Source organism: Periophthalmus magnuspinnatus, chromosome 23 (assembly GCF_009829125.3).
Source record: "Periophthalmus magnuspinnatus isolate fPerMag1 chromosome 23, fPerMag1.2.pri, whole genome shotgun sequence".
Classification (NCBI taxonomy): Eukaryota; Metazoa; Chordata; class Actinopteri; order Gobiiformes; family Gobiidae; genus Periophthalmus; species Periophthalmus magnuspinnatus.
The window spans coordinates 17,227,063-17,238,009 of record NC_047148.1 but is presented as its reverse complement, the minus strand read 5'-3'; the positions used below and the strand labels follow the sequence as shown (position 1 = coordinate 17,238,009).

The window sequence follows — 10,947 nt, the reverse complement described above, 5'->3', positions numbered from 1 at the left end:
AGTGTGATATCATTACTTAACAGTCCCATAACAACTGCTATGGGAGTATTAAAGTAATAAAAAAAGTAGATGTTTGTTTTAAAAGATTATTTAAACCAATGAAGATGAGCACTTTGTTCAAAGGTCTTCTGTTCTTAAGCCAGTATAGAAGTAATGCTTAATGCTTAGTTAGCCTTACACTCAAAAAGAATATTTGACCTGCCTGTGGGTCATTAGGTCTCATGTAGCAATCTGGTTTCCATTGAAGCCACTGGTTGGCTGTGAGAATACCACTGTGAAAATAATTGTTCTTGTTATAGACATTGTATTTATGTATTTATGACATTGTTTTTGTTCTTGGCTTGCACCTCAAGGTGTGGTTCTTTGAAATGGGCTTCCATGTATGACACAGTCATTGTTTGTGTTATATGTTCATATAAATATTTTTGTTCAAAATGATGGGCGTTTCAGTTGCTCAACAAGTTCTGCAAATGACAGATATAATGACAGGCCAGAAGGTTGTGTTATGTTGTTTTACAAAGGTATTTCATAGCAATAAATATTGCACAGAGTGGATCTCTGAATATGTTGTCTGTGAACTTTTGTCGTGATATCTGAAGGGTATTATACTTCTATATGTCCTTCACACAGATTTGTGACTGCTATCTTCCTGTTTTCCTTTACCATCCTGGACCCCCTTTTACACTGTCCTCCTACACTTCCTACAGATGGCTCACTGCTTTCTTTGTCGACACAGCTCTTATCATAGCTGGTCCTCTGCCGCCCTCAAATATTGAAATTCCTCTGGGTTTCACCCCTGGTGTTATGTGCTAAGCTGTTTTTATTGTGTAGAGCTTTTGTATTATGGGACTGAAGTGGGGGAGCAGAGCTTATCAGCAACTCATGTCTTGTTGTTTTTAGCTCTCCACAGTGTGATGATTAGACCTGATTGAAGGTTAAATATTTTCTGCTGGACTGTTCCCATGCTCCTTAGTTTTCCATTCTGTATCTTTTACAGAACTGCATGAGTTTCTTTCAGGGTTTCAGAGAAATTCAAGGCCAGTAGCACAAGAGGACCAAAACAACTGTTTTAATTTTGTGTCTTGTACAGAGATTTATATTTATATTTTTGCACTGGCAGTGCACACTTTGTGGTTGGAGCAGAACACCGATTTAAGCGATTTCCTGATAAAACTAAGATGCCTTTTACAGGCCATTTTAATATCAGAATGTTTAGGGGTTTTTTAAACAATGTTTTGCAGAAACCAATTATAATTAGTTTTATTTATTTATACTATACCAATTACACTATTCAATGAATCAAGAAACAAAAAATAAAAATAATGCATTAGGAGATGAATATCTTGTTTTGTAATCATAGACAAAGGGGGGCGTGAGAGCGTCTTGCTTTAGTACGGATATCATTGGCTATAATGAAGCAAACTCTTGACGAAACTGTAAAGGGGTGGGATGGAAAACTTAAGACCCAAAATGTAAGTGCAAGCCATGCAAGATTTGCATTGAACAGATCCAACATGGCGGCGGCGCTGCAGTTTCCTTTAGCGTTAGCTTAGCTAGTCCCGCCCCCGAGAGGCGGGGCCACTACGGGGTAGAGTCACATGATTCACGCAGAGCTGACCAATTCCAATATGGTGGCCAGCTTGGCAGGTCTACGGTTCCTGTTGATGATATTGTTGCTTTACGGGATCAGGTTGGGTGCCTGCGACCTAGAAGCCCCGCTGGTAGTGGGGCTGCGACTGGAAGACCCCGAATCGTTAGTGTGCATGAAAGATCGGATAATTTCGGCCCCTCATGGATCTACCTTCAGGTTGCGTCTGTTTGGGACTAACCTGAATGGGAGTTGGCCGTGGGTCTCGTTCGCAGGGGCGGCTGGGGGAGCTGCATTGGCCGTGGAAGATGCGCCTGACCCGTGCGAGAAGGAATCAAACAGACAAGGGTCCTCTTTCCGGTTGAGTGGAAAGTTTGTGCAGGACGAGAAGCACAGCGGTGTTATAACGGTACAGGTACTCAAGACGAGCGCATCAGATGAAGCATCGACCAGTGGCCAGACATACCACCACCTCTGTGTCCTGAGCAGCGGGATCTGGGCATCTGTTGGCCCAGACAGGCTGCGGGTACAAACCGAGAGCTCTCTACCGCCAGATTACATCCCTCCCTGGGCACTGGCGGTACTGGTGGTATTGATGCTCCTCTTCTGCGCGGTGCTCAGGACTCTGCACTTCAGTCTACTTTGGCTAGATCCCGTTGAGCTCTATGTTCTTCACAGCTGTGGCTCTGAAGAGGAAAAACGGACCGCCAAGCGCCTGGAGCCTGTCAGACGGAGGGGAAACTTTATGGTAAGTTTGAAGAAATCTAAAATAATCAACCCTAAAAAGTCACATTTTTAAAATGCGTGTCTTTTTATGGCAGACGTGCTCCTTGCTGTTTCTCTGTGCGCTTGGATGTTCGGTGCTGGCTGTGCTCCTCTACAGAGCACTGGGCTCAACTGTCTCGGCAGTTTTCACCAGTGGCTTCCTCATCTTTTTTATTGTTGAATTGGTGCCTCACATTGTATGCTCTGGTTATGGATTCCAATTAGCTCCTGCTCTCACCTGGCTGGCCCAGGTGTCAATGGTGCTCACCTGCCCCCTGTCTTGTCCCCTGGGGCTCATCTTGGACCTAGTTCTGAGGAGAGACATCAGCACCTGCGGGATCAGGGAGAAGGTCATGGAGATGGTGCGAACAAATGTCAATGACCCTTATAGGTGAGCCCTTCCATTTAATACAACACAAATGTCCACAACTAAGAAGTGTTGTCTCTGCAGTGAGTTTGTGAAAGAGGAATTTAGTCGTGGGACACTGCGCACTAAAACAGTGGAGGACATCCTGACTCCTTTAAAAGACTGCTTCATGCTTCCCAGTTCTGCTGTGCTGGACTTTTCCACCATGTCGGAGATAATGCAGTGTGGTTACACCCGTGTACCCATATATGAGGAGGAGAGGTAACTCTATGACATGTTAGGATTGTAAATATATATTGTAAAAGTTTGGACCACACTAGGTGACATGACAAATTCATTCATATTCATTCATTCAAGATAATGCTATTATAACCATGCAATATTTATACTGTATTTTAGGTCCAACATTGTGGAAATACTTTATGTGAAAGACTTGGCTCTAGTGGACCCAGATGACTGTACACCCATGACGACAATTACCAAGTTCTACAATCATCCACTGCACTTTGTCTTTAATGACACCAAACTGGATGCCATGTTGGAGGAGTTCAAGAAAGGTATGGCAATGTTCAACCTGAGGAACATGTAAATACAATCCTTGAAAAATTTGGGATTTTAATGATGATTATATATATATATGTGTGTGTGTGTATGGTTTTATTTTAGGCAACTCTCACATGGCCATTGTCCAGAAGGTCAATAATGAAGGGGAGGGCGATCCTTTTTATGAGGTGCTGGGACTGGTCACTTTAGAGGACGTCATTGAAGAGATCATCAAATCAGAGATCTTAGATGAGTCTGATGGTTATTGTAAGTTCTTCTCTTGAAAAACAAAACATAGCTTCTAAAAATAGCTTTGCTTAATCTTCAATTGTCTGTGATCTGCAGTAGACAGAAAGGTGAAGCGCCCACTTGCCCCGCTGGAGATTCCATTAGAGCCACGGAGTGCCCATGAGGAGTTCTCTCTCTTTAAGCCTCCCGAAGGGGAACCCAAGATCCGCACTTCTCCACAGCTACTTCTGGCTACTCACCGCTTCCTATCCAGAGGTATTGATATCTATGTCTGGCTGGAAATCTGTTAAAAGCATATATAATTTTTTCAATATGTTTTTGAGACTTGGAGAGACTTCTGATTTACTTTATTTTAGAGGCTTATTGCTGGAGTACCAATGGTGCATTTTTTAATTGTCTCATTTGATTTGTGATCACTGCAGAAGTAGAGCACTTCAGCCCCGCACGTGTCTCAGAGAAGGTCTTGTTTCATCTCCTCCGTCATCCCAGTGTCAACCAAGAAGTGCACTTTGACCCCAGCAATCGACTCAGCCCAAGCCACTATCTCTACACAAGAAACCATCCTGTGGATTACTTCATTCTACTACTACAGGTGAGTGTGTAGTGTGTACCAAGCCTGCTGCCCAGCATTCTAAAAATGGAGATCATATGATGTGATTCTTCCTGTATATTATTTTCAAGGGCCGAGTGGAGGTAGAGATTGGCAAAGAAGGGTTGAAGTTTGAAAATGGTGCATTTACATACTATGGCGTGTCTGCTCTCACATTGCCATCTTCTGGTAAGAAGGAGAAAGACAAGCCAAAAATCTACATGTACAAACCGAAATGTTTTTGAATCTCTTTTTGTGTGTGTCTGAACTGAAATTGTCTGTGTACTCAACAGTGCATCAATCTCCCGTCTCAACACAGCGTCAATCTCCCAGGGATCCTTTTGAGCCAGGAGATGCCACAAGTCCTTCTAGCTATTGTCCAGACTACACTGTTCGAGCACTGACAGACCTACAACTCATACGGGTATATGTCTCCTGTTCTAATATCTTTTTTCTTCAAATTGAATATTTCCTACAAGTTGTGATGTTTGACTTTTTGGTTTATTGGTAAATTGTGTTTTAGGTTACTCGTCTACAGTATCTGAATGCTCTTATGACGTCCCGTGTTGGTCAGAGTCCAGACCCTCCAGAGATTAAGATCCTCCCCAACAGTCAGACCAAGCTGCTCAATGACAGAAACACAACACAAGGTAGCTTTGCTCCAAACGCCGTCTGACCCCCGGGTCTGTTAACTCTGTGTGTGTCCTTTGGAACACTTAAACTCTTTTCAAGGTTTCTTACATCTTTGTACTACTTTTACAATGTACTGTTTGCCTTCAGCTCAAACTGAAAATATCTTCTTTTCTCTTTTCTTCCTTCCACGCGTGCCTCCCTGTCTCTTCATTTCTGGCCTGTCTAGAATTTTCTGTAAACTTTTCATTCTTTGATACTATTGACAACTACCGATAGTATTTTTGCATGATACTGATGCTTGCCTTTGGCATGACTGACACAAACTGTATCCATACAAATAAACATACTGAAGTTGCGACATGTTTATAATGCAGAATCTTTAGAGCCAGACACTATTTAATTGTCAGCACATTTATTTGATTTGTTACTCTGGCTACTTTGTAAAACATAAAGTGTAGAATTGTGTTAGCTTGATTTATTTTTAAAGACCACTCTTCCCATTTTGCATATTCCCTGAACACCTCCTCTTCCTCTAGCTAACTCTTCTTTTTCCCAACGTATCCACTGAATAGTTTTTTATGTCTAATGTAGTTTTCTTCCTTTGGTGGTAGTTTCTCCGTATACAGCAAGCAGCTAGTGTTGATGCTCAGGATTCTCAGGTGATAAAACATGTCTTCAGATTATTTTCTTCCATTCACCTTGTCATCAAAAGCAAAATATACTTATGCATTTTATGCATTCTTCAGTGCACAGAACTGAATAATATTTGGGCTATTTTAATTTGGTATAGCTCACAGATTCAACTTGAAATTTCATAAAGATATGTTACATCAACTTACTGCAAAATAAAGAGTTTACTGAAAATAAGAACCCAAATTGGATAGTTGATGTATTATATTTTTTGTAAATTTGCAGTTTTGAACACATTATCTGTTTGAGCAGAGAAACTCACTTCTGTATTTCTGATGTGCTGACTTTTCCTGTCCTCAGTAAATGTCAATTGTTGTATTTACTTCCTCTCTTGAGATCCAAGTGTAATTCCATTTCACACTGTCCTCACATTGGTTGTTTGGGTCCCACAGGCAGCAGTAGAGCGCAGGAGAGCTCCACAGAAGAGGAGGCTGTTGGGTAGTGTCTCTGTTAAGACCAACCAGTTATTTCATTTTTGCTGTATAACTGGAACATTTTGGACAAGACTGGAGTGAGATGATTTAAACTGTGTTCCATTGCATTTACTCTTTACTCCATTACGCCTCCATAATGTATTAAGTTGTTCTATCCACTTTGGGAAATATGTGTATAGTTGAGTATTAATACAAGTTATAATTTTAAGTTGATTTCTAACAGGTTGAGCCCTATTTCTGTACTGAACTTTTCTTCAACATTCCTCATTGCCAAAGTTGTGTGTTTTGATGGTCTGCCCTTTCTTTTAGACCTCAAACTAAATGTTTCATGTAAGCAGATTTGCACATAAACTTTGTGCACTGTGCCATTGTGTAAGCTGGAAGGTACGTCCATATTTAATATCTTTCATCTCACAGAGCTGACTGATTAAGCCGTGCTGTGCACAAAATATATATATTTTATCTGTGAACATGTATAGCTACCTGGTTGTTGGAGGTCAATGTTACATTCCCTAACATATACATTATACACTGTTGGTAGTAGATACGTTATTTGGCAACTAATAATTAAATTAAATTATTGGATGATGGACAATGAACAAAACACAAATATCTCGTGGTGAATAAAAACTTACTTTGAATGATTTTGGTTTAAATCAAAACCAAACATGCCAACCAATGTTCATGAGTTTTTTTTATTCTTTTGTGATGGGATCTGTCACATTGTCATTGCCACTACAGAGCATTATACCTTTTGTTATTATCATTGATCATGCAAGTTTTCTTCCATACCCAAAAGCTTGGCAGAAAAGTTGCTTAGGTATTACTGTTCAGCCTTTTTTATTTTGATTTATTTAATCTTATTCAAGAAACATTTTTTTTATTTCTCTGATGTGAAATGGGTTTAATTTTATAAAAGGATGCTGTTTGTTTGCTGTTTTTCAAAAAGACTGAATGTAAAAAGATACATTGTCATAATGGGAGACAGAGGAGATGTGACTATTACTGCTAGTTCAGTGTTATGTTTTATTTTGTCCTTTTTATTAATCTGAATTTTATACAGTGTGTTCTAGATTCCTCGAGTTCATGTGAGACTTATTAAGTGGTTCAAACTATATGAATCAAAGTTGCCAATTTTTGGCGCATTGACAACACTAACTGCATTTCTTAGAGAAATAAATCAGTTTTGCTGTTACAGTGAGTCCTGTCTATATTGTGTTTTCTATATTTTGTAAACATTGCACTATAGGCAAAGTCAACTTTTAAGAAAAAAACCCAAAAAACATTCAAACCATCATATGCCCTTTTTGCTGGAGTAATGCGCTCATCCTCCAGGGGAGATGTGTCTTCACTCATTCTCTCCTGTGAGGCACTGGAATAATTTGCTCAGATGCTGCTTAGAAATTGAAATGTGTGCACATCTGATGAGGAAGTGCTTTTGCCTAAACAAGTCTGCACACATTAGTGGCGAATGTAGACAGTGGATGTTGTGAATATTGTGGACCTCTGATGGAGAGGGTGAGACAGACAAAAGGAGGGAGGATGAATGAGAGTGTTATGTGCACTGCAAATAAACTTTAAATTATTCTACAGATTTTTATTTTTGAAATTATGTGATTAAGTACATAGCTCTTCAAGTAGACTTTTTTTTTTAACTTCAACCTGCATGCTATAACTGTCAGTCATTTTATCCCCTGTGTCTGTCTCTTTCAAATAGTAAGCCTACCTAATGCATACACACAAGAAGTGTAGACGCTATTTTGGTGCATTGTAATAGCGCCATCTATAGGTATGAAAAATAATAAATAAATAATAAATCAATCTCACCCTGTGCAGGTGGTCTCATGGTCTCATCCTTTTTCCACGCTCGGGTCCTCTACCAGAGTCCTGGGAGCTTGATAGTTCTGCATAGTATCTTTGCTGTTCCTTGTACTGCACTTTTCTGAACTGAGATGTCTGATGTTTTTTTCTGGGATCTGCTGTAGCCACACTCCTCCAGTCTGGGGGTCACTGCCCTGAGTGCTCCGATTACCACGGGCACTACTGATACCTTCTCCTTCCAGCCCTTCTCTAGCTCTTTGAGCCCCTGGTATTTCTATAGTTTCTCGTGTTCCTTGTTCCCATCACTTGGTACTGCAGTGTCCACCAATGTATGTATATGTGTGTGTGTGCGTGTGTGTGTTTGTATGTCTGTTTGTGTATAAAGGAGTTTTATTTTGAAAAGCACAATAACCTTTAACAATATAGAAGCCATATAATCACCCAGCACCTGCTGCCTACTCTTTACTGTGTATTAACGCTTATGACATGGGGACATGGAAACCTTTACTGTGTGTGTGAATGCCCAACCTACATTGGGGTTTTGCTGGGTTCATATCACATTGACTTACTACAGATTCAAAAAAAACCCCTTTGTGGTTTTCAATGTTCACGTTTACCCATTGCGCAAGTGCACAGGAATTTCGTAACTGTGTTGTCGCCTTCAAAAAAATCAAAAGCCCAGTTTCTGAGAGACCACACACTCTAGCAGCAGCATCCCCAGCAACGCACAGCGCACATTTCAGAAGCAAATACGATGTCTAACTTTGATTTGTCTGACGGTTTGGACATGTGAGTACAAGGATAGATCAGTATAAAAAAAACATGTGTAGAAGCAAACAATGTGTGTTAAATAAAAAGTAAATAGGCAACAAAAATATTAAATATTGTGATTGTAATAATATTTATATTTTACAGAAGTTCTGTTGAAGAGCCGCCAAGTTCTGACAGCTGCAGTACAGCTGACACAGACGTTGAGGTAGGTCAACCTATTATTCCATTTATGTCTTTTGTAAAGAACAAAGTAAAGATATAAATGTGCCATGGTTGTTGTCTTGTAGTGTAAGCTATTAAATCATTTCCTTTCCTCACTTGGTAAAACACAGGATAGAAATTTCCCCCTTGATATAAATGTTGTCATCACTTGTGAACGCAAAACAATGCGACATGCGGCCAACCTGATAGTGATCCTAAATAATATGAAGAAACCTCTGATCAAATTTGGCCAAGGGTTGAGTGACCAACAACAGTGCGATACAGTTCTCAATGGTCTAATAGAAGGTTTGTACTATCTCACTTAACACAATTCGGTGGGCTACAGACTTACAAATATACCCTTTTCCTTAGAAACAACAGTAGAAATGTTGGAATCAAAACGAAAAGAAAGAAAGATTCAGCGTGTCAACAGTGTTTTACTCTGCACCCTGTGTGATGAAGCAAAGAAAGATGTCATCCACGGTTCAGAACAGCCGAAGCTTCACGCTATAACCCTGAAAGCAGGAAACCATGAAAAGAAAGGTGAATGACCACAGCAATGCACCGTAACACTGCAAGTACCTTTAATGTGTGCAGTTGTTTATATATATATATATATATATATATATATATATATATATATATATATATATATATATATATATATATATATATATATATATATATATATATATATATATATATATATATATATATATATATATATGTTGATGTGTATATGTGTATAGTAATTTGGTATTTCACAAATCTTTTTATAAACATTGCATTTCATTTGTTTTGTACTTCTGACACCTCTGCATTTACATTTCTAGTGATATTTCAGATGACTAGGTACACTGACTGCTCAACTGCAAAACAATTAGTTATATTGTCTATTGCAAACACCAACCAATACCTAACATGCTCAATGCAAGATGGGAATGCGGTTTTGAATCTTGAGGTGAGTATAAAGTCATTTTCACATAACAATAGATGTGAAAGTGACTATTAGCTACTTTCACATCTGTGTGCTTTGTAGGAATGTTCAGAGTCAGACCTGCAGTTCAACAGTGAGCACAACATGGATCGTTTCTTGTTTTACAAAACCATCACTTCAATGTCGCTGACAAAGTTCGAGTCTGTCAGCTGTAATGGTTGGTTCATCAGCACATCTTCAGAGGACCAGAACCATCCTGTGGAAATGTGCCAACTGGACAATGCAGAGAGATATTACTGCTTCAACGTCAGCCGGTCAAAGAAATGAAAGTAAATGGAGCCTCAGGAAGAACAGGTTACAAATAGGGTGACCACCTGCTCCTCTTGGTTGTCCTGCACAGCCAATTAGCCGCCTGTCCCTTGTCCTACCTAAAATGTACCTCTATTTTTTACTGATGCCACATGAATTCAATAAAACATTCAACATTTATTTAAAAAATAGCATAAGATTTCTTTTCTTGCAATGAACTCAGCAAAGATTGTCTGGGTTTTAAATATGTTGACACCTATTGCTATTAAAATCACTCATGCCCTACAATTGATAATAAAATAATGTATTAATTAAATAAAATCGTATATTATTTCATTATGAGTCAGTCTCTCCATATTCCACCTTATTCAACAACTTGTCCCTCTTTTTTCTCCTTACTTACAAAGCTTAAACTATGGCTTACCACTAGATGGGGCTATTGCACTAAGACCTGGGCAGCGCTGGTCATTTCTAAAGTTAAAAAGGCAGAACCTGTCATGAGTAGGATGACCTTATCCAAAAAGTCATCCTAACTATAAACATACAATTTATCCATGTTTTGAGAAATACTGTCAGGATTTTTGTAAGAATTATAATAAAATTGAGTTCTGTATTTTCATAAAGGAACCATATGGCCTGCGCTGTTACTGATTTAACATTACAATCACAACTGAACATTGGTTGCCAGTGCCTTAACCTGCAGATAGTTTATATTAGCTACTGGCTGCAGGTGCTGGGGTTTAGGTAGCCCTTTTAGAGTCAAAAAGAGAGTCTCAGTTTGCTTTCTGATTGGATAATCATCATGATAAACATAAGACCAAATTATAATATAAATAAATTGGAAATCATGCCCAATGTTTTTCTATAAAAAAAAAAAAAAATCAGCATAAAAATTGTTACTGGTTAAAGCTATATTTTTGCAGATAGGTCCGGTTCATCAAATCAAAATCTTACATACACTTCATTTAAGATACACATTCTTACTGTAATTTAACTTTTTTTTATGATTAAATATTACTCCTGAAGAAGTATGGGCATTCATGTCTTTAT

The 10,947-nt window shown here is 38.9% G+C and overlaps 2 protein-coding genes across 3 annotated transcripts; both read left to right on the top strand.

The window, feature by feature from the left end:
* The first annotated feature begins 1,602 nt into the window (after positions 1 to 1,602).
* On the top strand, positions 1,603 to 7,053 carry LOC117391919 (metal transporter CNNM3). Its single transcript, XM_033989869.2, has 11 exons — positions 1,603 to 2,336; positions 2,410 to 2,744; positions 2,805 to 2,981; positions 3,120 to 3,277; positions 3,387 to 3,530; positions 3,609 to 3,767; positions 3,935 to 4,104; positions 4,194 to 4,290; positions 4,395 to 4,525; positions 4,625 to 4,751; positions 5,817 to 7,053. Exons 1-11 carry the CDS (start codon positions 1,629 to 1,631, stop codon positions 5,864 to 5,866), a joined length of 2,256 nt encoding a protein of 751 aa, XP_033845760.2. The 5' UTR covers positions 1,603 to 1,628; the 3' UTR covers positions 5,867 to 7,053.
* A 1,336-nt stretch (positions 7,054 to 8,389) lies between these two features.
* Positions 8,390 to 10,178, top strand: il1b (interleukin 1, beta). Of its 2 annotated transcripts, none has more exons than XM_033989882.2 (6): positions 8,390 to 8,468; positions 8,595 to 8,655; positions 8,783 to 8,957; positions 9,024 to 9,194; positions 9,485 to 9,612; positions 9,691 to 10,178. In XM_033989882.2, the coding sequence occupies exons 1-6, from the start codon at positions 8,434 to 8,436 to the stop codon at positions 9,913 to 9,915; spliced, it is 795 nt and encodes a 264-aa protein (XP_033845773.1). In that variant the 5' UTR covers positions 8,390 to 8,433; the 3' UTR covers positions 9,916 to 10,178. The 2 variants fall into 2 exon arrangements, with proteins under 2 accessions (XP_033845773.1, XP_055087939.1); XM_055231964.1 differs by having other exon boundaries at positions 8,595 to 8,649; positions 9,691 to 10,172.
* The last annotated feature ends 769 nt before the right edge of the window (positions 10,179 to 10,947 follow it).